General features: G+C 40.5%; 1 protein-coding gene across 3 annotated transcripts in view; it reads left to right on the top strand.

Moving 5' to 3' along the window:
• The window catches only part of Ncoa7 (nuclear receptor coactivator 7), a 147,652-nt gene extending 120,139 nt beyond the window's left edge, over nt 1-27,513 (top strand). For 2 of the 3 annotated variants that reach the window (XM_057758493.1, XM_057758502.1), the window contains exons 11-16: nt 10,805-10,952; nt 17,477-17,611; nt 19,124-19,276; nt 24,548-24,643; nt 25,103-25,176; nt 25,483-27,513. In XM_057758493.1, coding sequence (XP_057614476.1) covers nt 10,805-10,952; nt 17,477-17,611; nt 19,124-19,276; nt 24,548-24,643; nt 25,103-25,176; nt 25,483-25,618 — 742 coding nt within the window. In that variant the 3' untranslated portion in view covers nt 25,619-27,513. Of the gene's footprint in view, nt 1-10,804; nt 10,953-15,976; nt 16,142-17,476; nt 17,612-19,123; nt 19,277-24,547; nt 24,644-25,102; nt 25,177-25,482 lie in introns of those variants that run through there. The other variant, XM_057758511.1, reaches the window with a different exon arrangement.
• Nucleotides 27,514-27,935: the final 422 nt, after the last annotated feature.

The raw sequence follows: 27,935 nt of genomic DNA, 5'->3' as shown, positions 1-27,935 counted from the left end.
TTCAGGGATGAAGAGGAGTATGCTAGTCTAAATGATACACCCTTGAAAAAAAAAATGATTTTTCAGGGAAAAAAAAATCTAGAACCCTTCTTCTTCTTCTTCTTCTTCTTCTTCTTCTTCTTCTTATTCTTATTCTTATTCTTATTCTTATTCTTCTTATTTTTATTCTTCTTATTCTTCTTATTCTTCTTCCTCCTCCTCCTCCTTCTTGTCCTCGTCCTCTTTCTTCTAGAAATGCATGCAGGTTTAAGGCTGAGCATCAGGGACACAGAAGTCTAGAGAAGGTGGGAGAGCAGGGGACAGAATGGGAGGAGACAGAATGGGGAAACATGGCAAGCAGGGAGACTGGTAAGGGGCAGAGAGGAGGCTGACAATAGGTAAAAGAGAAATTGTGGAGAGCGAGATCACTATGTGAAGTTGCAGGAAGACTCTTATTCCTGAAATGGAGAGTCTTCCATTTAAAGAGAGTATCTGTAGGAGAGGCTGAGAGCTTGAGATGTGGAGAGAGGTCTAACAGCTCTGTGAGGAGCAGGAAAGGACCTATGTGTGATCATGGGATGCACGAGTAAGCAACAAGCCCAAATAGCAGCTTCCCTGTGAGAGAAATCAGAAAAGGTGGCTGTAGTGGGAGCTGTGGGCTGTGTTCCTGCTGCCCCAGCTCCTGGTCTCCTGGCTAGCTTATGCCCCGAAATAACAACACACAAACTGTATTCTTTTAAACACTGCTTGGCCCATTATATCTAGCCTCTTCTTGGCTAATTCTCACGTATTAATTTAGCCCATTTCTAATAATCTGTGTAGCACCCCAAGGTGCGCTTACCGGGAAGATTCTAGCCTACATTCATCCTGGGTCGGAGCTTCATCGTGTCTGCCCCTGAGAGGAGCTGCCCTGCATCTGAGCTCACTTCCTCTTCCTCCCAGCATTCTGTTCTGTTTACTCCACCCACCTATGTTCTAACCTATGAGGGCCAAGCAGTTTCCTTTTTAATTAACCAATGACCTTCCTCCATCAGGTGGCCTGTCTGGGAGACTGAGACAGGCACACAGGGTCAAAACACAGGCAAGAGTGACCAGATTGTCTTAGGATTGTGTGAGTCCAGGAGAGACCAATAACTGGGGGAAACTGAGGCAGAGAGGGGTCCTGAAGGCAGAAGATGAATGAGTCTAGTCAGAAGGAAGCAATGGACAAGGTAGGATCCAGAGGAACAGGTGGGGGATCTGGGGGATCTTTATTTCTTGAAGTCTGTTGCGTTCTGGAAGCTAACAGCTAGGAAAACCCCATTAGGTAAAAAGAACCAGTCCGAGAATTCCGCTAAGTAAACTGAAGGTAACTGTAATTCAGTCACATCCTCTCCCTGGCCCCCCAACAGGTCACATACTGTAAACAAAGGGAAGGGAATTAAACACAAAGATTGGGAAGAGGCATGGGATAGGACACTTAATCCTTCTATTTGGTCTGCAAGGACCTTTGAACTTAAGTAAGTAAATTGATTCGAAGTCAATTTTAAATTTTTCTCTTGTGGAGCAGATCATTTAAAATCTTCATTCTTATACTTTCCCTCACTTGGCTCGAATGATGTCTCTGACTACATGAGAAAATGAGGGTGTATTAGTATTATGTGGGAAGCTAATGTTGAAAGAAGTAAGGGTGTGCTCATAGCCTGGATGTCTGAAAGAAAAGCCCTGAACATTTCCTGCCACAATGCACCTTCGCGGTTTGTCATCTTATGTTCCCGTTGGCTTCCCTGGCAAGGGACAACTTTTATAGCTATTGAGACAGTGCCCCCTGCCATGCCACTTCCCTGAGTTCAGAACACACACCAATTGGTGAGGCTTGGTCCTGAATTATTGTGCTGTGTGCCTACCAAGGGCAAATCTAGAAACACAACTAGAAACTGGGAAGTGGGGGCCCTGAGCCAACAGGGATATTGCTGGCATTTACAAAAGCTTTGCTTAAAACCCCAAACCAGGGAAGTAATTGTGATGTATGACCTTTGGCTATGGAAACAAAAATAGAGCTATCTACAGAATTCTTGTAAAGGCAGTCAGCCCGAGCTGGAGCTGGCTGGAACACGTCTAGGAAAGGAGTGTTCGGGCACATAATTCCATTGCTGCTGTCTTCGGTTTCCTTATCTTTATATTGGTCAATCTTTGACCTGCAGGGCCACTGTGCAGCTTTTCCTTATAGGAAGCCTTGCCTTTCCTAAGCATCGGTTAACAGCCAGAGCTCACTCAGGGCATGAGGCTGGGCCTGGCTGCTCTTGACCTACCACCGGCTACTTTACACTATGCCGCTCTGAACGCAGGCAAACCCAGAACTTGTCCTGATCGTTCACTGAAAATTTGGCAGTCCTAGAAAGGGCTTGAGATAGTTTTTTTTTTTAAGCCTCTTTGCCTGAGCATCCCAGATTGCTGCCCTGGCTGAGAGTACTTCTGGAAAGAATGGCACCGGTAGACAAGAATATTCCAAAAGTGAGAACCCTGCTGTCAAACCTGTCAGGCTAACTGTGGTGTCTATTAGCACAGCAAAGCCCATGTTTGGCCTCTAGAGCCACTCAGTACATATGCCTCCTCCTAGCGTATCTCATCTTGCCCCCTGCTCCAAATCCATCCATCCCAGGGTCTGTGCTCACCTTCATCCAGCGTTTCAGCCCTAAATAAACCTAACATTTCAACTATGCAGCTCCTTTCTTGGCTCATTCTTGGCCTCTTTGCCCTAACACCCCATCCCCTTCTCTCTCCTCTCATGGCCTGGTTCAGTCTGGACTCTTCTAAATGCCTTTGGCTGTGTTCTGCTTCATATCGACAATAAAGTCCTTCTCCTCAACAATGTCCTGGAGAGGTCATGTCCTCATTTTCATTCCCCCACCTCCATTTGTCACAGCTCCCAAGAGATATGCATGCACACATGCATCTGGTTTCTTTCCGAGCATGGTCAGTGACAGGAAGCATGGTCTATATTTCAGCATCAGCATCATGACATGATCAGATTTGTCTCCTTAAATAACCAGGCTAAGACTGGAGCAGTCCCTCAGGCCCCTGCGGATATCTCCCCTCAGGAAGATGAGGGAAAGAAAGGCATGCTGTCATTTTCTTTGAGCTTACCTCTGTTATGACCATCAGAACGTATCAGAGAAGCTCCAGTAACACTGAACTTCAAATGAAGCTGGCTTCCCTTAAGAGGTGTTCTGATCCTTTCCTTAGCCTTCTACCTAAATTCAACTTCCCAGTGAGTTGTGGGAATGTTGTTTCCATCAAGCAGATAAATTTCTCTTTATGTTCTCACTGCAAAACACTAAGTCAGCCTTATCTTACTTACCATGAAAAGAACCACTGAGATGGTTACCCTGGGCGTGTTGATGTTTTTGTTATCAGAAATGGAAGTAGCTAGAAGTTGTTAAGATTGGTTCTTTCCCTAAATCTGTACCAACTTGCACTTTCAGAATTTGGATGTCTTACAATGTCTCAGAAGGAATGCAGAACTTAGTCCGAATCTGTTACTCATCTTGGTTTCCTTGCAGTTTCATGAAAGAATGTGGTCCAGCATAGTCTTGGCTTCCATCAGAATGGATGCTTCTTTGATAGGTCTTACCCTGTACGATAGCTTCCCTATGAGAGTGAAGTGCTTTGTTGTTCAAAAAAAAAAAAAAAATCCAATCAAAATGTCTATGTCATCAGCCAGGAAAAAGACTTGAAAGTAGTTCAGAAATGAGGTGGACTAAACAGAACATTTGCAGTGTGAGTGATACAGAAACAACCCTGGTGGCACCTCCAGAGACACAGTGCTGGGTGTGATACTGATGGCTGACTTCAGAGTCCTCATCCCGTAGACATAAGGATAACTGGCTGAATTCAGTACCCAATCCCAGCCAGAGCTATTACTTCAGAAAACTGAGGTCACTGACACAGTCGCTGGGTGCTCAGGAAGCTCTGGCACAGATGCAGTGCCTCCCAGACTGTACCCACTAGAGCACGTTAAAGCTTATCAGCATTTCATAATGGAGGAGTACACTCCGGGGGAACTGGCAACTCAATAAGGGAGTCTTAAGGGCTGTGAGTGTGACTCTGTAGAGGAGCATTTGCCAAGAGAGCATTTGTGTCATGGCTGCTTACAAAACATGATAAATGCAGAAGAAATGAATAAAACCATCACCTTTATTTGTGAGGCGCATCAGGGAATTTCTCATGACTTGCTCTTTTCAATGTATTTTGTTATTGAAATTCTACACATGCATCCCTGACCCCAGAGTTTGATTCCTAGCACTAGAAGTCTGTGGAAGGCAGGGGAAGTGTTAGCAGTAGTTACAGGGTTGAGCTTTGAGTGAGGTGGAAATGAAGCTGTACCTTGTTCTAGGTGAGACATCCTCAGGAAACAAAGCCCTTCCATGATTAGGCACCTGAGGAAATCTCACCTAGAAGCAAGGAAAGACTGGACACAAGTGATGTTACTAGGAGAAGCAGTATGTGTTCAGGGGAGTATAGCTGCGCGCATGGCCACTTTGACTAGACCTTGTTTTTATCATAGCAGTAGAGTGGTCTTTGTTCAGAGTACCCTCATCTGATTGGTGTTCTCTGTAATTTTTTTAATGGCCCACAGGAAAACATCAGGGCCTGGCTGTGAGTGACAAGCCAGCTGTCAGTAACACTGAAGTTTGGCAGATACCAAGTATTGAAGTCACTTTTCTCTATTTACACAGAAGCCAACCACAAGCAATCAGGAAGCCTTTTGTGCTGCCCATATTTGATTTTTTTCCCATAACATGAACATGCACTGTATAACATATGACTCTTTCATAAAAGTTAGAGCGAAGTATATTTGGTCTTCCACTATGCTTCTGCTCCACATAAATTTATGATGAACTACATTTTTAAAGAAAGCCTGGAGAGTTGTATACTTATCATACCTCTCTGGAGTAGTGATTAATTTCATGTTATCTCAATTAACATGTGGTAGAGAGATGTAGGGGACAAAAGTAATATAATCCCTATACAGAGCAATATAGTTTTCTAAAATTATATTTGTATGAGTATGATGGCATGAGATTGTTTCTTTGATAGTGCAATCCAAGTCTGCAACCACAGTTCCCTGGACACATCTGAACTTGTCTTTTCCTGGAGGCAAAAGAGTTGAGCTTGCTTAGTAATTGTATGGCAGACAATTGAACCCCAGTTCTGGAAATATAAACAGCAGTTTTGTCTGTACGTGTGAAATACCACTGATACAGAGTGGACTGCTCATAGCATTATTTGTGACAGCATAGCTGAGAAACCCCTCATGTGTCCAACTATGTATAATAATGTATAACTATGTATAAGATGTAGGCCCACCTAGTAAAGTATTGGGCAGCTCTAAAAGAAAGAATGAGGAAGCTGTTGGTATACTGACAAGGAAAGATAAGACAAAGAATAAGAAAAAGAAAAGGAAAAATATATACTCATAATAATTACCTTTATTTGTGCGATTGATGGGGAATTTTTTCTTTTATTGAAATTAGCTTTTGTCTCTCACATAATGTATCCTGTTACAGTTTCCCCTTCTTCTACTCCTCCCTGTTTGTCCCCACCTCCTCTCTGCCCTTTCTGTCACTCATGACAAAAAAAAAACAGGCTTCTAAAGGTTATTATAATATAATTAATATAATATAAAAGATAAAAAACAATGCTAGTATATCGGAATAGGACAAAACAAACAGAAGGAAAAGGTACAGGAAACAGACTCAGAAACCCACTCATTTCAAGGATCCCATAAAAACGCAAAAGTGGAAGCCATATTATCCTGACACTCAAGCCACAACAAAGAGAATTTTAGACTAATTTCCCTTATGAACATAGACACAAAAATTCTCAATAAAATACTACAAAACCGAATCCTAGAACACTTCAGGAAGATCATCCACCATAATGAAGTAGACTTCATTTCATAGATGCAATGGTTCAACATACATAAACGGATAAATGTAGTCTTCCATATAAAAAACGGAAAGTCTAAAACCAAATCATCATCTCATTAGATGCAGAAAAAACCTTTGATAAAACCCAACACCCTCTTATAAAAAATGTCCTGAAGAGATTAGGGATGAGGCACATATCTCAGCATAATAAAAGCAAGCTTATAACCAATATCAAAACATTTCCACTAAAATCAGGAACAAGAAAAGGTTGTTCACTCTCTCCATATCTATTCAATATAGAACTTGCAGTCTTAGCTAGATCAGTAAGACAACTGAAGACACGAAGAGGATGGAAATAGGAAGGGAAAAAGTCATCATATCTTTATTTGTAGAGGATATGATAGTATACATAAGTGAACCTAAAGATTCCACCAGCAAACTTCTAGAGCTCACAAACAGTTTCAGAAAAGTAGCTAGTTACAGAATTAACTCACAAAGATCAACTACTGGGACTTCCTGTAATCAGACGACTGAAGGACTGAGAAAGAAATCTGGAAAACAACACCCTTCACAATAGCCTCAAACAAAATGAATGTATTGGGGTAACTCTAACCAAACAAGGGAAAGACCTGTATTATAAAACTTTCTGGCATTGGAGAAAGAAATTGAAGAGGGTAACAGAATCAAAATGAAGACCCAGACATAAATCCACATACATACGGATACTTGCTTTTGAGAAAGTAGAAGACTGCACCTTCAGTAAATGCTGCTGGTCAAATTGGATGGCTGCATGGAAAAGAATGCAAAGAGGGCCTTATCTATAACCCCACACAAAACAGCTACAAATGGATTGAAGACCTCAACATAAAGCCAGATACACTGAAACTGATAGAAAAGAAAGTGGGGAATAGCCTTGTACTCATTGACAAAGGAAAAGACGTTCTGAACAAAACACTGTGAGTCAAGGCACTAATCAACAATTAATAAATAGGACCTGATGAAACTGAAAGGCTTCTGTACATCAATTGGGCAATGTGCCAGCCAACAGCATGGAAAAAAGATGTTTTGTTTTTTACCAACTACACATTCGATAGAGGAATAATATTGAAAATATGTAAAGAACTCAAGGCACTAGGTTTCATGAAAACAACCCAATTTAAAAATAGAGAATAGATCTAAACAATTCTCCTCAGAAGAATCTTAAATGACTGAGAAATACTTAAAAAAATCCTGGTGGTGGTGGCACACACTTTTAATATCTACGTAAAGCTTGGTATGGTGGCACTACCTTTAATTTCAGCACTCAAGAGGCAGAGGCAGGTGGATTCAAGGTGATTTCCAGGATAGCCAGGACTATGCAGAGAAACCCTGTCTCAAAGAGTTCAACAACTTTAGTAATCAGGGAAATGCAAATTAAAAATACTTAGAGATTTCATCTTACACTTATCAGAATGGTTAAATAAAACAAATAATTAGAAAATTTCTTATCATTTTAAGTGGCTCTTTTTGTTTATTTAGTTTTTATTTTTAGACCAGTTTTTACCATGTTACTCTGACTGGTTTGAAACTTGCTATGTAAAACAGGCTGGCCTAAAGCTCACAGAGAGCCACAAGCCTCTTCTTCTCAAGCCTGGGATTAAGAACACTGCCACCATAGCAAGGTTTAAGTATATATTTTTATATTTAAATACCAAAAAATTTATCACCTATTCCAAAATTAAGATAAAAAATATATGATAGGCAGTATTTTTGTCCTACCCATTCACTTCCTTGGCAGTAAGTATTTCAAGCAGTGACTTTGTAGTTTTTCAAAGAACTCTTTTGTATTTCTTTAAAAGGAACAAAATAAATGGAATTTATATCATGTATGCATGGATTTTTTGTTTTTTTTTTCAAGACAGGGCTTCTCTGTGAACCCACTCTGTAGACCAGGCTGGCCCCTAACTCACAGAGATCCGTCTGTCTCTGCCTCCAGAGTACTGGGATTAAAGGCATGCGCCACCACTGCCCAGCAATTTTTTTCTTTAAAGATTGGCTTAGGTTTTACTATGACTGGCAAGACTGAAAATTGGGGGCAGGCCAGAAGGCTGTAGACCAGGGAAGAGTTGATGTAAAACAAGTCTAAGGCAGTCTAGTAGTAGAATTCCTTCTTCCTTGGGGACCTCACCCTTGCCTTCCTAAAAACCTCAACTGATTGGGCAAGGCCCATTCACATTCTAGAGTGATCGTCTTTTGTAAAGTTGAGTGATTTAAACAATAACCATATCCTTTAGAAAATCACAGCAAATGGAGGATAGTGTTTGACCCTAACCTGAATGTTGTGACCAAGTCGAACAATAGCATAACCACTGCACCCTTGAACATGAGAATATATCAATATCCATATTTATTTTTAATTACAGTATTAACATTGCAGAATACCCAGGCACACACACACACACACACACACACACACACACACACACATATATATATATATATATATATATATATATTTCATAGCCTTGTCTTGTGACAACATTGTATTTTTGAAGGAGAATTCTGAAAGAAATATATTTTTAAACTATATAAAAACTGGGGCTGGAGAGATGGCTCAGTAATTAAGAGCACTTGGATGCTCTTGAAGGAAACCCAGGTTTAGTTGTCAGCTTCTACATGACCACTAACAACTGTCTGTAACAACAGTACCAGAGGATCCAACACTCTTTTCTGGCTTCCATGGACTGTACACACATCTGCTACATAGACATATAAATGTACAGGCAAAATACCCATACACATAAATAAGAATAAATAAATGTAAATGTGTTTTATATGTATGGGTACACACATACATATACACTGGCAATATTGGTTTTAGGAGAAAGACACAGTTGCTATGAGAAGGGATGTAGCAGCTTACACAGTTGATGGTGGTTGGTATTTACATTACATAAAGCAGTAGTTCTTAACTTGGGGGCTCGAATGACCCTTTCACAGGACTCGCCTCAGATCCCTAGCAAACATATATATTTACGTTGTGGTTCATAACAGTAGCAAAATTAGTTATGAAGTAGCAACGAAAATAATTTTATGGTTGGGGGTCACCACAATATGAGGAACTGTACTAAAAGGTCACAGCATTAGAAAGGATGAGAACCACCGACATAAAGGCTGCCAAAGGCTGAAAAGAAAAAAATTCATATCACAAATCATAAATAACCACCCATGAAAAGAATGACTGCCACCAGAAAGAAAACACTCAAACATGTTCAACCTCAATGAAATGCCCACTGAGTAGGATGAAGTTTAAATATTTCAATCTCATTTTTTTTCATTTTTTTCAATCTCATTTAAAATTTAAAAAGTTATTTATTAATGTTGTGTGTTAACAGGGGGCACATACACCTTGGAAACTGGTGGGGTCAGTGTGCAGGGTCCCTGAGGAAGAATGGTTCCCTTCTTTTATTATGTGGGTCCTGTGGATTGAGCTCAGTTTATCAGGTTTGGTGGCAGACTCCTTACCCACTGAGCCATCTATGTAGCCCACATAAACTCATTTTTAAAAAAGGATAAAGTGGTGGGAAACTTAGAAACCAAAATGTCATTGTCAGCCTTTCGAAATCAGTTTGGCAGGACCCATCTGCAGCTGTAAAAGCATGCCCTTGGGCTTAGTCATCCCTTCCTGGGCTCTAATCTTGAGAAAATAACTTGAAAGATAGTACAAGATATAAACTGTGCAATTTTCCTCACAGCGTTACTTATATAATGAAAGAAATCCCTAAGCTAACATCCTGACAATGTAGAGATGCGGGTTAGATATGACTCATTAATTTTTATTCAGTGTAGTCATTAAAGATGTATACAAAGAATAGTAATGTGGTACACATGTTATTATGTAATGTTACATATCACGCAGTTATGTCTTGGCTCCCATTACAAATGAAACTTTATGTTACCCAAGTAAACATGTAGGCAAAAGCAGATAAGGAGGTGGGAGCCTAAAGCAGTTTGATCAGAACAAAGGTGGGGATTTTATTTGTTTTTCTCTTACCATCTTGTGAAAATATTTTGATACAATCAAAGCTTCTTTAAGAAGTAATGATAAATTGACATTCTTCCAGTCACTTCAAACTGGAATTGTTTTATAATTATAGGAGATTTTAAGAACCATGTGGTCATCCTCCCTGTTGCCCCATGCCCTGCTATCGTGACTATCAATAAAGAACTTAGTGTTTGTGACTGGTCCATGCAGGGTGGATACTGCAGGTTGTGGCATTGGCAGCATCCCCCCCCCCCCCCCGTCCTCTGCTGAGCCACTAGACATTTCTTTGTTGATCATAGCCAGAGATAAGCTTCAGAAATTTCTGTCCTAAATAGAAAAAGGAAGCAAGGGACATGTGTCACAAATGATAGGTCTCCTTCCAGTGTTGTTCCTGATAACTGCCTGTTCTAGTTGTCAGAAGCGTTTTATAAAAAATGGTATATAATATACCTTGCACTAAGGAAAGGCCCCTTGAACTATAGTTTGTCTCTGTTCCCAGCTAAAGCCTCGGGTCAACAGTTTTTTGGTTTTTTTTTTTTTTTTTTCTGTCGTTGAGTGTGTAGTCCATAAGTGAAAGTTGGTGAAGAAGAAACATGTGGTGTAACATTACATTGGGGTTTTCCATTTTCTGTCCCGTCTCTTGATCTTTCTTTCAGATTGAGACAGTTTCAATAGTGGTTAGTGCCTGCGGGCTTTTGCTTTGTTTGTGGGTTCTTGTTTTTTGATTTTGGAAGCCACTCACAAAGATAGCCTTGACAGTGGGGAATTTCCTACTTAGTGAAACAATTGGCCAAGCAGGAAAAAGGCTGTTGCAGGTACTCAAGGCGCGCTTGATGCCTGCCAGGAACGTGGACTTGGTGTTAACATGTATCACGAACATGTTTTCCAGGGTGGATCACTTGTACACCTTCTTTGTTCAATGGTCTCCTGATGTCTATGGGAAAGATGCCAAGGAGCAAGGCTTTGTGGTGGTAGAGAAAGAAGAACTGAACATGATCGACAATTTCTTCAGTGAGCCGACCACCAAGAGCTGGGAGGTAAATACCTGGCTAGGAAATAGTCTGTCGTGACCCCTAAAATGCCAACCACAGACAAAATGGTCTTATGTTCAGATTCCAAAAACTATGAATAGCTGATACTATTCTTATTTTTTATTTATTTTTTCTAACCATTTAAAATGCATTTGTGAAACTTTGTCTCCTGTGTCATAAAAAATGGATGATAAGCTTGATTTGATTGGTAATTACAGTTTCCCAACCCTGAGTTCCTTTTATCCACTTAGACCATCATGTATCAAGTATATCTTGTGGGGCAGCACATGGTAGTATAAAGATGGATAAGATAGGTCTCTATTTGTAATAAGCTTTCAGAACTGAGATGGCAGATGAGGGAACACAGAGAAATATGTCTGTCGCTCCTTCCTCCTTTAAGCCTGTTTATTTATGGATCTCTCTGAGGTCTGGTCCTGTGACTCCATCCTATTCTATACCTATCTGGGACCCTTCAAAGCATTTCTATTTTTCTGTGTTAGGGAGATGGTGAATGACTTCAGGGACATCCCTACTATCAGTTATCGGAGCACATGCGTTGCTTAGTGGTTCTTCCATCTATCATACCCATCTAGACTGCTCCATCTATCATACCCATCTAGACTGCTCCATTCCTGGAAGGTGTATCCTCACACTTGCTCTAATCCTAGCTGGTCAAGCATTGGCACAGAAAAACAAAAGAAGGCAGAGTGCCACATACCTGGTGTCCTGCTTCTTCACAGGCAAAGACTGAAGGGTCACTTGAGTTCAAGAGTTTGAGCTCAACCTAAGCAGCATATCTAGGGCTTATCTCAAAAGACAAAACAGAGCAAAAGCCTCAAACCAAGGAGAATGGTACCAAGATAGCTGGATGATACTGAGTTCATCTGGGTCCTCCCTGACTCATAACTGGAACTCTTTCCCTTTTCTGATCTTTTGCCATTCTCCCTAGGCTTCCCTGCCCACGTTAGCATCCACGTATCTCATAATATGACATGCCTTTCACATTATAAAGAAGAAGGAATTGGGAATTGGCCTAATTTACTTTCTGATACTCCCTCTCCTGCATTTTCAGTTATCACTTACAGTCTCAGTTTCTGACTCGGGGGAACAGGCTCTTTTCCTCCCCAAGGCTGAATTCTGTTTTATCAGTCACAGCTGTCTCTCTTATGTGTCTTGAAAGGCTTTCTCCTTCCTGCCTGCTTCCTTATCTTTTACCGGGATAAGATGTTTCCTTGTTTTTCTTTTTTGTTTTGTTTTTTTAAAAAATAAAGGAAGAACTATCTCTTTTAATCTCACTCTGTGTGTGTGTGAGTGTGTGATGAACACCCCTGTCCCTCAGCTTCATGGTTGTGAAGGAGAACTGTGGACTCCCATAAGATAAAAGTTTTTTCATCTTAAGCATATCCAGAATAACTCATAAAATCCTGCAAAATTTTTGTTTTCTGCTCCCATATTTATATCTTAGTGGTGTCCAAGCCATAAACCCACGTGTAATACTAGATCCTTCTCTTTCGTCATCTTGACTAGGCAGCTCATCTCCAATCAGAATCATGTTAACTCTGGTTTTAAATGCTGCAGGGCCGTCCACCACTCTCCTGAGCCAATCCCTTCTTATCCAGTCAAAATTTCTGTAACTCGTTTGGACTCTAGTCCCTACCCACCTCCTGCCTTTCCTCACCCTTATTCAAGATCTTCAAACATACTTTATGTCTTCATTTTATGAAAGCAATGTGTGCCTATTGTAAAACAAAACAAAACAAACAAACAAACAAAAAAACCTTGAAAAGGAGAGTACAGAAAGCTTTTTAAAATAACCTAATAGTGCTTGTCACCTTCATACATTTGTTTGGACTTTATTTTCTGTTTTGTTTGGGGGCTTTGTAACTGTTGAGGGGATGGGTCCTCCTTTTCATTCAGCAAAAGTATTATGTTCTATGTAGTTTGTATATGGCTTTTCCTACCTGACATAATGTAAGAATTGTTTTAAGTCTTTAAGACCCTCAGTTTTAATGGTTGCTTTGTTTGTGTGTTTGTTTGTTTGTTTGTTTTAGGTAGGTCTAGGCAGGCCTGGAGCTCACTCTGATCAGCCTGCCCTCAAACTCAAGATCTTCTGCTTCAGGCTTTCAAGTGCTGTAATTACAGATCCAATCCATGCATCACCGTCCTCCAACTAGATCCTAGTATTTTTATATCTGTTATAATTTATTTAAGTTTCCCACTTGAAACATTATGTTGTTTCGATCATTTCACAAGAATTACACAAGAATGAGAAAATATACCTTAACTAGTTAGGTATTTCCCTGGATGTGAAATTATGAGCTATAAGAACAATAGATTTCGAATGCTCCTGAGTTTCATGTGTCACCAATTTAACTCACCAGCAGTGCGAGGGATTTCCCAGAGTGTGTCTCCCAGCAAAAAGGATTGTCGGTAGTATTCCCTTTTCTTTTTCCTAAACATGCTTGCTAAATTGTAAAGTGAGTGATGTTATTCTATAATTTAATTTTCATTTATTTGACTATTGCTGAGCCAAAATGAACATACTTATGTACAAGTTAGCTACTTGTGAGTTTCTTGCCTCTTCTTATTTTTATATCCTGTTTCTCTGGAGCAGTGGTTCTCAACCTTCCTAATGCTGCAACCCTTTAATACAGTTCCTCACTTGTGGTGACCCCCAACCATAAAATTATTTTATTGATACTTCATAACTATAATTTTGGTACTGTTATGAATTGCAAATATCTGATATGCAACCCCCAAAGGTTGAGAACCACTGATCTAGTGGGACCTTAACAGTTCTCTCTACCATTGAGTTCTTGTGATGAAAGAGATTCTTTTTTCTGTTTCACAGATATTCCTTCATGTTCCATTTGTCTTTTAAATTTTTTGTGGCTTTTATGTTTTCCTAGGTTTCCTTTTAATATAGAGGCAGTCCTGTAGTTGATTTTTTAATTATATATGAAGTATAAATGATAGGTAGTACTTTTAGTAATAGTTTTTTTGCATCACTATTGGGTGATTTCTGAGATTTCCTTCACCATATTAATAGGTCTTAAGTATTTATTTGGACATATTGTCTATCTTACTTAACATTTCAAATACACAGATGCATCCATACACTCGCAGGCTTAAAGCTCTCAGTACCATGTCCCCATCCTTCCACCCCCATGGCCTATAGTAATTGTTAACTACTTTGCCCATCACTGGAATAACCACTTGGGGATACCAGGCTCTCGCTCTCTCGCTCTCTCTCTCTCTCTCTCTCTGGTGGGGGATGAGGTGGCGATGGATGATATAGGCTCACAAGTATGCACTTGTGTGCATGTCTTTGTGCATGCTTGAGGAGGTCAGAGAAGGATACCATTTGCCATGTTCTGTCACTCTCTACCGTATTCCTTGGCGACAGGGTCTCTCACTGAATGTTAAGGTGACTGAACACTGCAGCCCTCCTGTTTCCACCCTCCAGAGTGCTGCAGTAGCAGGCCTTCTTTACAAGCGTTGGGATCCGGATTCATAAGTCGGTGTTTGCACAGGAAGCACGTTATACACAAAGCCACACCTGCAGCCCTCTAGATTCTTAAAAGGTTGAATCCTAGACCTTTACCTCTGGATCCTTTGTTTTAGTAAGCCTATAGGAAGAATGTTAACACCAAAATAAATCAGAAAAAAACAGCTAGGTTTTAGAACTACTCTCTTATATGACAAGATCCCTTGAAGACATTACAGTTCTTCACTTTTCCTGATCTTTCCCCCCTCTCTCATCTCTTCTTCAGCTGGTGTTTGTTCTTCAGCCATCATGAACTTAAAGCCCATGTCTGTGCTCTTGGCTGCACCCTGCACCTGGGATATCTCTCCACACCCCACCCTTCTCACAGATGGACCCACCCTCTCCCTTGTGAATAAGCCTTCTCAGGACAAACCAGGTGTCCCCAACCTCCTTTGAGCCTCAAGAGCTTTCAGCTTCTTTATTGCATGTGCTGCATTTGTTTGTTTACAGTTTCATCTTCTATCACTCATCCTTAGACACTGTGGGCTGCTTTGTGTCCCTGTGCCTGGCAAAGCACCTGGCACTTCCCAGAACAAGGAAGCACTAATAAATGCTGGCACTCCTGCCGCATCCAGGAAGCGCTTAATTAATGCGATCTATCATGAAATGCCAGGCACCGAAAAAGTTGCTTCTCCTGGGCACAGAATCCAAGTGCTTCTGCCCTAGACTGTTGCATGGAAGTTGGTCCTGGCTGATAGGTCATGTCCACTCATCTGCCAGAGTACAATTTCTAAACTACCTCAGAACCCTGGGACTGAAAGTCCCCAACAATGTGGAGGAATTATCAGAAAGGGGATCTGTTGCAGATCCGCATTTCTTTCCCAGCCTGCCGTGCCATCTGACCCGAGAAACAAAGGAGGACCCCGTAGGTTTATCAGTCACTAAGACGCAGTCTACAGTGTAAAAGGATAAACTGTGCATTGCTACCTGTTTTGCAAACTGCACATAAGATGGCATCGTTCACAGCCTCCTGTAAATCAGATGCTTTCCCACTCTTTCATGTCGCCCATGCCAATAAACTCTAAAAGCTAAAAGTAAAGTAAAAAACAAAACAAAAAACCTGATGCCTTGGAGTGAGCCTGTCTACCTCTGTTAAAGCTTCCTTTTGTTTTTAAGATTCAAACTGATACTGGGAACCTACAGTAAGTTTAAAATGGAGGTTTAGCCTTAAGGAAGGAGCTGAAAGAAAACCCTGAAGAGCACAGTTTAGTTACCTCCCCTAAGGGCATAAGGATGAAGAGTTTGTTTAGGAAGAGAGGAAGGAAAAAAAAGCCCCTAGAACAATGGGGTTTTATTGTACTGTTGCGACAAGGGTTTCAAAGGTGAAAGTGTCATTTTACATACTCCCCGCTCTGCCTGACAGGAAGTGTGCCTGCTCTAAATCCTAATTTGGGTGTGTTCCTGTAGAAACATCGAACCCCCTCCTGAGGGAAACAGAAACTCAGTCGTGCAGGAAGCTAGCTAGATACAGAAAACAGTGTAGCTCAGCCCGGGCAGCCAGTGGCTGGTGTGCGGGCAGCCAGCGAAAGACCTGTTTCTCTCTCGAGTGGCCACAGTCTTCTCTCCCGGCACAATGCGAGGCAGAAGACTGCCCCTGGACATTCAGATTTTCTATTGTGCCAGACCTGACCAAGAGCCTTTTGTGAAGGTAGGTGGGACTGCGTCCCTCGTTGGGCGGCTAGGTGCTCTGTCACAGCCGTGTGTCTCGAAATCCTTCTGATTAGCAAGTATTGCGCTGGCGAAATCCTTCTGGTTAGAAAGTATTGCGCTGGCGTCTCACCCGGAGCACGTTGTTTGATTTGCTGTGGAGGTTTTTGCCCCCTCTTTCTGAAATCCAAAATCCATCCTTGACTCTCTTCATTCTACAGCCTTGTTGTGTGCTGTTAATAATTTGGAGAGTTTGGAAATAGAAACAAAACAAAGTGCTTTGTCTAATACATTTAAAATGTCAGATGTGTGATTCTTTGAAAGTGTTTTTATATCCTCTCCATCAGACGATAAATTTGGCTAAAAGATAAATAATTTGTACATGTCATTCTTCATTTTGAAAGCCAAACAATGCATTACTTGACAACACTGACTAGAATGTAAATTAAATGTCTTTTCTTTGTAATAACAACTGTCACTACTAGTTAGTGTACCTGGGCATTTTAGAGAACTAGTTAGTTACCTCTTAAATGTTTCAGAATCACGCAGTGATGTACTGAGACGCTAAGAGGGACCAAGTGTTTTTAAGGTAAGGACTTTGGTAGTTCATAAGCCCGACTGTATTTAAATAAGAGATGTGTGTAATATGGCATCTTTCAGTTTAGAAGGGAAATGTTGGATCATTGTGAATTGTGTAGAATAAATCGTAAGGTAGTTGTAATTAGAGTAAAGCTTCCCCTGCCCCTGCTCCCTGTCTCCCGTTTGCTTCTGGTGGCTGCTGTCATTCATTATTTCTATTAGACTTGGTTGCTATGCACACAACCAGGAAGCCTGATTACAAACTTATCTTTATTGCTCCAAACTCCCTATTTATAGACTTGGTGAGGGATCTCTGATTATTTCCTTTGCAATTGAAATGTGAACACACAGACTAAAAGAGCCTGACCTAAGTGTTTTCAAGGCTGTAAATTGTGTGTGGAGTTACGCGGTTCTGAGCAGGCAACAGCATGAGAAAAAGTGAAAGGCTGGTGACTTTAAGTCATGCATACTAAATGCTCAGCTGTCGTGGTTTAAATTCTGCATTTGTTCTGCATTTGAAAATTAGTCATTTCCCCAAAGCCCTCTTCTGTTTGTCTCCTGCTCCCCAACACTCTACCTTTACAGTCAGCTGTGTTCTGGGCTAGTTTAGGGGAAAGCCATCTCGTCTAAGTCAACTGTGTGCCAGGCTAGTTTAGGAGAACGCATATCTCGTCTTTACAGTCAGCTGTGTGCCGGGCTAGTATGGGAGAAAGCACATCTCATCTTCTCCATTGGGTCCTTTTTGTCCTCACCTTAGATCATCACTGTTGAAGAGGCAAAACGGAGGAAGAGCACTTGCAGCTACTATGAGGAGGAGGAGGAGGAAGAAGAAGAGGGACTGCCTATCCTGCAGCCCCACAGTGCGCTCCTGGAGAACATGCACATCGAGCAGGTGGGTTTTCCACAGACTGAGCCCTGAGGTCTTCCTGGTCTCAAAAAGTGTCCCTTGCCCATGGTCACCAGTGAAACAGCCAGGTTAGCAAGTGGAGGGACAGCATAGGTAACAACCCTTCTCCACTTAGGAAAAGTCCCCGTGACCTTCCTGAGAATGTGGAAAGCTCACATGACCTCAACATCCTCCTTCCAAACCTGAAAAGATGGCCATTCTGTTCCCCTGCCCCGCATGCTTTTAACCCAGCACTCAGGAGGCAGAGGCAGGTGGATCTCTGAGAGTTCAACGATAGGCACCAAAGATAAAGAGAAACCATGTCTTGAAAGAAAGAAAGGAAGGAAAGAAAGAGAAGGAAAAGGCCATTTCTTAACATAAAAAAAAGGGAAGAGATCTCCCATGTAGTCCTAATGCACCTAAAAAGGACCCAACTTTATCCTAGCTAGTATATGTGGCTTTAATTTATTGGGATTAATAAAAAAAATAATAAAACACATGAATGTTCTTGCTTTGTGATGGACAGATGACCTGCCTCCAGGAAAGATCTTCCTTTCTTTAGAATTACCTATGTTTGCTTAAAATGTCTGCTACTTGAATTTTGTGAAATATTATGTGCTTAGCAAGCTGTATATGAGAATCTCTGACTTTTTTCACCAGTTAGCTAGGAATTTGAATGTTTGAAAGCTTAAAGACTCAAACCAGGGGAACCCAGACACTTGGTCAGGCAGCTATAGAGGTGGACTTCATGCTGCCACTGGAGCTGACTTCCAGCACTCGAATACATTGTGTTTCATAACTGCTTTGATAACGTTTTTTGGAGAGATACCTTTTACTAGTATTTATGGCAGCAAAGTTTAAGCTAAAGATAAACATGAAAGATACCGAAGCAAGGTGGACAAAGTCCCTCTGAACTCTCATGGAAAACACGTGTTTTTCCTTAATCTATGGGACACTGTAGCAACTTTAAACCTATGCAAACTTAGGACAACTGAAAAAATAGAAAATGATAAAGGCCAGGTTAAATTCCAGAGGAAAGAATATGTCTAGTTAATACTCTTTTGGCCAGCTTGATTGGTAGGAATCTTCAAATGTATAGTCATGCATTAAGGGACGCTTTGCTCTGTGATCCACTACATAATCATCGGGTGACATCGTAGCTTGGCTGGTTTGTGTAAGAAATTTCTGTGACATTCAAATGACCACAAATTTGCCTAAGATGTTTCTCTATGTACGTATCTTATCAGTGAGAAACACAGGTCTGCATGATGACATTGGACGTCCACAGTCTGGCTCTGAGTGAGTGCAGCATCTCCTGTGCAGCATCCTGGCCAAGGGAAACACTGTCCAGATTTCCCTTCTCTTTCTTAGCCAGTGGTAGCAAATGTTTGCCAGGGCAAAAATAGGTCAAGATGTAAGTACATGATTCTTTAGTTGGAGCCACAGGCCCTCATTTAATGCACTGGTTCATGGCTGATTAGCGGTTGTCTCTTTGTATTTCCTTCCTTGGATTGGCAGCTGGCCCGACGCCTTCCAGCCAGGGTACAAGGCTATCCATGGAGACTGGCCTACAGCACATTAGAGCATGGAACAAGCTTGAAAACTCTCTACAGGAAATCAGCATCCCTAGACAGCCCTGTTCTACTGGTCATCAAGGACATGGATAACCAGGTGAAGCTTGTTCCTCTCACACAGAACATGGGTGCTGTTTGGAAATGGGGTTGCACGTAGCTCAGACTGTATAACCTGCAGTGCTTTTGAACTTGTGATTCTCCTCCCTCCACCTCCTGAGCGCTAAGATTATTAGTGTGTGCTATCACAACTGGCTATATGATGCTAGGGATCAAGTCCAAGGCCACATTTGTGCCAGACAGACTCTGCTAACTGAACTATATACCAACTTGAAAAGGTGTTTCAGTGATAAATTTTAAGACTATCTGGCAGGCCGGGTGGTAGTTCATCCCTTTAATCCTAGCACTCGGGAGGCAAAGGCAGGAGGATCTTTGTTGGTTTGAAACTAGCTTGGTCTACAGAGTGTTCCAGGGCATCCATAGAGAAACCCTGTCTCAGGAAAAATAAGATGAAAAGAAACAGTAGAGAGACTAGTATAGCAATTCTTATGCTCAGGCTAAATGGGTTTTGCCATTCTTGCTTTATGTCCATCTCTTCTTGCTTTTCTTTGTTGATGTAGTTTGAAATTCTAATATAAAGAAAATGGAGTAATTATATTCTAAGGAATCTTCTGCCTGCACTGTCCATGGAGTAGAAAACAGAAACTTACAGCAGTTTAAAGCTGGAAGTTAGGGACAGTCAAGTATATAGTTGCAAAGACAATCCCAGTGACATACTGGAGATTTTCCCAAGGGTCCTAAGTAGTGCCCATTGATGCTGCCTCCTGAATGGGGGATAGTCATTCATCTGTGTAATAGTTCTGGGTCCAGTGATTCAGCAGCCGTGGGAAATCCTTTCCTGATAGTACCCTCACCTGTCTGATGGATACCCTTTGATAAGCTGTTCGAGCTAGGTAGTGCCCCATCCATTCTACACCATTGCCTGTTCCTTCTAATCAGCTTACATTGCCCATGGAATATTGCAGACTGCTTTCATTTACTGCTCAATCAGGCTGTTATATTGCAAAATCATGAACTAATTGATTTATCTAGTCAGGTTATGGCTAATCAGCACCTGTTATATACAGGGTAACTCAAGTTGGATATTCTTTATTCAAGCCTCTTGGGATAAAATTGTTTGGAAATTTGGATTTGGGAGAGTCATAGAATATTTGTATATGTATAAGGAGATGGGATCACAATTGTTTCATAATAACACAGACACACAAAGAGAGTTTTCATAATTTTGTTCATGAAACAGGTTCTCAGTACAGATTTTTCTATTTATGGTATCATGTTGGCACTCAGAAAATTTAGGGTTTGGGAAGTTTTCAGATTGGTGTTGCTCAACCAGTATTGTTCATGGAGGATCTTACCTGCAAAGCACATCTCTATCCTGTCAACTTTCCTCCCTGAATGAGGTCTATAACTGAGATGCTTTTAAGAGAAATATATATAACCATGTGACCTACTTCTAATCCTAGAATTTGGGAAGCAGAGGCAAGTGAATCACTGTGAGTTCAAGTCAAGGCCAGCCTGGTTTGCAAAGTGAATTTTAGGACAACACAGTGAGATACTGTTTCCCCCCCCACACACACACCAAGAAAAAAACAATAGGTTATGGTCCTGGTGAGGTTACTCTAGGGCTTTATTGCAATAATAAAGATTATGGAAAGGAGAGGAACTGTTACTATATTTATTTTTACTATTATTAGATCATGGTTGGTAACATCTTATTGAATAATGGGTAGAAGTACTATGAAAGTTGAAATAAGACCACAAAGTCTTTACAGTGAAAGTCACATAGAAAGTTATGAAATGGTCGAAAAATTAGGTGCAATGTCTCAGATAAAATATGACTAGACACACAAATCGGCTACAAAAATATGCATTCGTTTCCTGTCTTTTAGCAGTAATTTTAAACTTGAAGAATAAGAGGGTCACATCGAGAAGGTATCAGTGAGGCACAGTTTCGTCAAGCTCTCCGCCAGCAGTAATCTACCAGAGACCCGAGGCTGAAGCTTAGCCTTTGTCAGGGAGTAGAGTAGTGGTTCCCAACCTTCCTAATGCTGAGATCCTTTAATACAGTTCCTCATGTTGTGGTGACCCCAACAGTAAAATTATTTTATTGCTATTTCATAATTGTGATTTTGGTGCTGTTGTAAATCATAAGTATCTGATATGTAACCCCTGTAGGGGTCATGACCCACAAGCTGAGTATCACTGGAGTAGTGTCATGCATATCTTGGGTTCTGGAGATGCTTGAGCAGTTGAGGATACTTGGACATTAGCTCCACCTATTCCAGCTCCTCCACCCTGGAAAATAAGATGGCTTTGCTGTTTGTAGAAATATGACAGAGATATTAGAAACCAATATTACACATGCAGAATGAGAGAGAGGAGCTGTACAGAATCCGTGAAAGAACCCTGACTGGTGGGAGTCATAAAAACAACCCTTTAAAGTCTCTGGAAATTCTCCTAAAGGCATGCAGCAAATGAAGAAATGTTTATTCAAGAAAATCTAATAAATCTCAGTAATAACAATGAAATTCTTTGGCACTTGAGACACAACCCACTTCCCATCCTTTCAGCAACCCCAGCTCAAGCCTGAAGCTCTACTCTGGACCTGTGTAGCACAGGAGTTGGGGTTCCCTCTTCTCTTAACTCCCAATAGTATGTCCCTTCCAGGGGCAGGTTCCCAGCACTTCATCTACCCCTCCCAGAGATGAAATGCAGATAAGTATGGCCTAGAGGTAGAAGGCCTTTTCCTCCACCCAGCCTTTCCTCGGGATAGGTGTTTTGTCAGAGAGATGGCAGGTTGTGAATACCGGATGCTCCATTGTTCTTGGTTCAACACTTAATGTACATTGTCTGAGACAAGCCAAGGCCAGACCTGCACTTGGCTAAAAGAGCAAGATTGTTTTTCTGGGAAAGCAGGCAGATGTATAGCCGAATCTCCGGTTTAGTGGCTTAGGGACTTGTTCCAGGAGGAAAGGGCGGCTGTAGGACACAGAGCCCTTACACCCGCCCCACAGAGCTGGCTTGCGTCTTTAGATGAGTAAGGAAGTTCAAGGCCGAGGGTATTCCCAGCAGTGATTACATTTGGCTCTAAACAGTTGAGAGTGTTCTTCACAAGACAATAAGCTGCAGCGTTGTGTCTCTAGCTTACCAGAAAGAATCTGGAAAAGAGCTAAGCAGAATTTTTTTAGAGTTGGTGATCACTTCACAGACTCACTGAGGGCACCATCAGTCGAACCAAACTATCCGGGAATTTATGATACATGGAATTGTTAGAAGAGCAGATCTTCAGCAATTGATAGAGTGTGGCTTATGCTAACAGCATTAGCAAGACAAAAATTAAAGTCACGTTTATATTGCAGTATTTCACCGTCCCACTATTTATGATACTGTTGTTACCCGTATTGTACCCATGTAGATTACAAACCCAAAGCAAACTGTCAAGATAACTGCTTTATATTTTATATCTGCTAATAGAGTTGAGAGGCAGAGCTGTGTTACAGGTTTGCTATCACAGCTACACTTAGGACAGATAAAAATCCTATCTTAAAATAAAAAGGAAAAATAAAGGTGGTAGGGCCGGTACTGCAGTTGAGTGGCAGAGTCCTTTCCTAGCATGTGTGAGACCCTGAGTTCAATCCTTACACCACAAGAAAAAAAAATAGCTAAGAGAAAAGAGCAATGAGACATCTTTATTATCTTTATTATATTAACCTTCACCCTCTCATTTCCAATTCTTTAGTTGTATAGGTTCTTTTTTCTGTTATTGCTAAATGTATTGCATTTTCATTATGTACAAATATAATTATATACAAATTCTTATGTTCTTTTTCTACTAAATAAAGTAATAGAACGAATAGCATAGATATTTGTTTAAATAGTTTCTGAGAAAAAACCCAATGCATAGCCCTGGAATTACTTGACCCCTATTATTAAGTAGATTTCCATCATCACTGAAAAACTTTTCACTGAGAAATGTCATTTAGAATTTTATAGAGGGCCAGAGAGTGTGGACAGCATCTGCCATTGACTCCACTGAGAGGAGCCCACTTCCTACCTGTCTCCTTCTTGTCATATTTCAGGATCGTGCTTGAAAAAATGGGTGCTTCTCTGTTGCATTCCAATTCCTTTAGTAAAAAAATAGAAAATAATTGTTTGTGTTTTATTACAAAATATATTTTATTTTTCTTTCTTTTTTAGCAGTTGAGAAAATTCGGGAGTATGAAGTATGACAATCTTTGTTTAGAATTAGAAATCACTAATGTTTAGCATTTTAAATAGAACTAGCAAAGAAGAGGGCACACAGTGATTTTGACCCAATTAAAGTATTGTTTTTGAAAAAAATGTGAGTTTTTTTTGAATCTCTATTAAAGCGATATTTTTTTAAGTATGCTCTGGAGCGGAAGATACATGAATTACTGAGACACACACACACACACACACACACACACACACATATATATATACCTCTCCTAACTCTCAACCATATACACTGATTAGGATGGAAACAGATGAACAGAAAGCTGAGGGAGGGCCTGACCATATTCTGTAACATGACTCTTGTATTCCAAATAAGAAATAGAAGAATTATTGATGCAAACACATCATATTTAAAGTCAAGATGTGTTTTTGTTTTGTTTTTTATTAGAAGTCACTTCAGACTAAGCATATTAAACTGTCATATTTAAGCACTTTTATCACTCATCATTGCAAACTGAATGGGAGGAAAGTTAATTTTCTTTGGGGAAATGTCCAGCCTTGATCTCACACATAAAACACATTAGAAAGCCAGACATAATGACCCATGCCTATAAGTCCAAGATGCTAAAGCAAGAAAATGCTAGTGGCCAACCTAGCTACCGCAGCAAGTTCCAAGCTAGCCTATCCTGTAGTATGTCTCAAGAAACAAAAGCAAATACAAAGCTAAGTCATTCTAGAGATGTGACTGTGTCCTGTCAAGCACTCATTTCCACATAAAACACACATGTTTTGGTTGTTCTTCGTATTTGGCTTCTGTGGCCTTTTAACCACTGAATTGTTGGCCTTTAACGAATAACTTTTCTGAGCTTCTTTGATGGATTTTCCATGTACCAGGAAGCCTGACCACATGGGTTCCAGTTAGAGCTGGGGATATTGTGCTAATTGCTTTGTTTGATGCTCCCCCACACACACTTAAGAGTTCTAATTTAGTAATAACCTTTGCTGAACGTGTTATAAGATCTCAGAACAATAAGTGTGTCAAAAATATTTCAGAAAGTGTCTCTATGGGAATTTAGTTTTGGAAATAACTAACTCTTCTGTTTCCTTTCAATAGATATTTGGGGCGTATGCAACTCATCCCTTCAAGTTCAGTGACCACTATTATGGCACAGGCGAAACGTTTCTCTATACCTTCAGTCCTAATTTCAAGGTAGCTGGATGAGTGGCATCCATGATGGCCCATGTTTGTTGTCAGCAGTCAGGGCAGATGGGGTACCCAGACACTGGGATAGCGCAGGTGGGGTACCCAGACACTGGGATAGCACGGGTGGGGTGCCCAGACACTGGGATAGTAGCTGCCCTGCAAACTCACCTGCACCCTTTACTCTGGGTCTTGTTCTTCATGACTGTCGCTCACAGACTGCTCAGAGACCCAGCCTTTGGAGTGTCTCAGTCTGAGATGCAGGAAGAGGCTGAAGGTCACAGCCAAACATATTGTGGACTGGTCTTTATTATTTCATATCATTGGTGACCTCACTGTGGCTATTCTGCCAAGTGCTTCCGTAGTCAAAGGTGTGTTTCCCTGTATGCAGTATGACTACTCAAGATGTCGTCTCTGCTAATTCTCCATATTGAAATGTCTGTTGCTGTTTTGTGTTTCTGCCCCTAGGTCTTTAAGTGGAGTGGAGAAAATTCATATTTTATCAATGGAGACATAAGTTCTTTAGAGCTTGGTGGTGGAGGGTAAGATTCTTGTTATTTTGCTGTGGGAGGTTCTGTTTTGACCCAGTCTGTTTGCTTAGATGAATTAGGACAGTGCACTAACACAGGACACTGAGGATCAAGATCAATGATTTATTAATGTGGCTGAGAGCCTTATACTATTTGTCCTTTTGGAGAGACCTGTCTATTCAGCTTGCTTTTGTTTGGTGAGAAGTTTAGAGTTCTGCCTGTCATGGCCTAAAGGAAGGGACACCTGGCAAAGGAAGACAGAAAGATGCCGGGTACGGGGTGTCAGTGTAGTGACCTTCTTCTTTAACCTCGTTACAGGGGACGGTTTGGTCTGTGGCTGGATGCCGACTTATACCACGGACGCAGCAACTCTTGCAGCACTTTTAATAATGATATTCTCTCCAAAAAAGAAGACTTCATAGTTCAAGACCTAGAGGTATGGACATTTGAGTGAAGTGTAGGCTGCCTTAAAATATAATATTAAAAAGACTGGGCTAGATTAGCCCTATTACTGGAAGACGAGCCCCAGCCCTGGCTGCCTCATCCCACAGCAACGCTTTCTTTCTGCCACCGTCTCAGAGCATGATAACAATGCAGAAAGATTCTGACAGGTACCTGCGGAGGGCAGATGCTGAGGACAGAAACCTGAAGTCCAGATGGGAAAAGACTTTGTACATCCACTGCTTTCAGATCCACACCATGAGAAATCAGAGTGTTTAGAGGTGTATGAGTTGAATGCAATTTTTATTTTTGGTAACTGTGAAAAAAAAAAGATACTGTGGAAATATATACCTTCCTTGTGTATTTATCAACATAATTTACCAAATGTATAGTTATTGTTTGCTATGGAAAGCTGAATCTGATTTAGAAAAATTGAAAGGGCACGGCACTTAAAGGGAATATCTGATTTTTTTAACTATTTTATTTATTATTTCTAGTATATTGTCTGAAATATGTTGGCATTTTTTTCTTTTCAATATGTCAAATACTGAAATAAAGAAATATGTATCTTTTGTGCTTATATTTGGGAAACACGTCTCCTTTGATTTGTATAGTTTGATACTCATTTTTTTTTGCCCTGATTATTTAGGGTGAGATAGTCTTAATGTCTTAAGACTATGTATCTCTCTATATATGAACTTTCCAGAGTTCATTATCAATGTTCATTGATCTGACTATTATAGACCAGCTTTTCGTTTAGTTTTAAAAGTAGACTTTGACACCCTAAGCATTTGTGTGAAATAGAGAATGGCATCTCTCGTAGTTGTAAGTTGGTGTCTATCAAAATAGGAACCTTCATGAATGTGGACATACAGCAAATCCTGAAAAGAGAATGTGTTGCTTCTTACGAAATTGTGTACTAATAACAGTAACTTAGTTTCTTAGTTTTCTCTTTGTTTTTTTTAATATTATAGCTTTTTTCCAGGTGTTTACATGAATGAGGAGCCCTCTGTTTTAAAGGGGAGTGTTTAATTTCTTCATTTTTGATGTTGGATGAAAATATCAAGTTGGACCATTTTTTTGGTTTCTAGAATTCTATTGGAGAAAAAAACAATAAAGAATTGTGTTTATTTCACAACTGAAAGAAAAAAGGAAAATCTATTTCTTAAAGTAGAAACTCATTTTCACATCATAAACCATCTTTTATTTTAAGCAGTAAGAGATAAAGTCATTAACCTTGTTGATTGCCACCCTTTTATGAAAGCCAAAGACTACTAATGGGAAAAAGTAATAATAGCCAAAGCTGAAAAGTAGTCTACCACAAATTATTTTCCCGGTGATGACTGAAAGGAAAATTAGCTCACCATGTTTACATGCCTGTTTACGATCAGAATATGGTCTTTAAATGTTTCTTCCATTTTAGACTCCCTGTAAGAAAACAGAATGTTCAGTGGCCTCTGCCAGGTCATCGGTTGTTGGGCTCACTGCCATGCCATGCTAGTTCAAACGGATGCTCTAAAATTTTAAATCTGTAGTCCAGACACACTTTACACCCATGTTCTCCCACTGAGGACTCTTGGTTAAAAACACATAATTTCAACGTGGTCTACTCATGCACATGAGTTGGTGAGATCCCAGGAATAGCTTTTGGTGATTACATTCACCATTTATGCCATTTGTAACCATATGCTGTTAAAGAACAAGATGGTCATTTTGCCTATAGGTCACTCTTACCTAGTTTAGTCCATGACACTATACTCGTGAGAGCCTATCCAGATGCTGTGTTCTCTATTTAAAACAGTATTGTCTGAGCAGGAATGTGTGATCCTTCCTTATGGATATCAACTACATGTAATGCCGTGCTATTCCAATATTTTCAAATAAAGGAATTTATGCATTCAGTGTGAACTTATTTTCTAAAGATTCATTCATTGATTATTTATTTGGTACAGCCCTACCTGAGAGACATGACAGGATTCATTATTAGACACTGCAACAAAACACGTCACCCTATTTTTTTTTATATCCAGCCCTGTAAGAATTGTGTCTAGACTATCTCATAGTCTATTGAAATGCAATGACCTAAGGATTAAAACAGTGTACATACTTTACTTGAAAATACTTTGATCTGCAGCTGGAGAGATGGCTCTGTGGTTGAAAGAGCTTCTTGCTGAAGACCTGAGTCAATTCCCAGCATCCACATCAGGCAGTTCACAACTGCCTATAAGTCCAGTTCCAGGGCAATTGTATTCCTCCATGGGCAGCTGCACTCATGTGTGAATGTACACATGTACACTCACAGTCTCATCCTCACAAACATGCACTTAAAA

The sequence above is a fragment of the Chionomys nivalis genome, chromosome 2 (genome assembly GCF_950005125.1).
Source record: "Chionomys nivalis chromosome 2, mChiNiv1.1, whole genome shotgun sequence".
NCBI classification, from domain to species: Eukaryota; Metazoa; Chordata; class Mammalia; order Rodentia; family Cricetidae; genus Chionomys; species Chionomys nivalis.
Note: the sequence above shows the minus strand (reverse complement) of the source record. Positions and strands in the feature narration are given on the sequence as shown.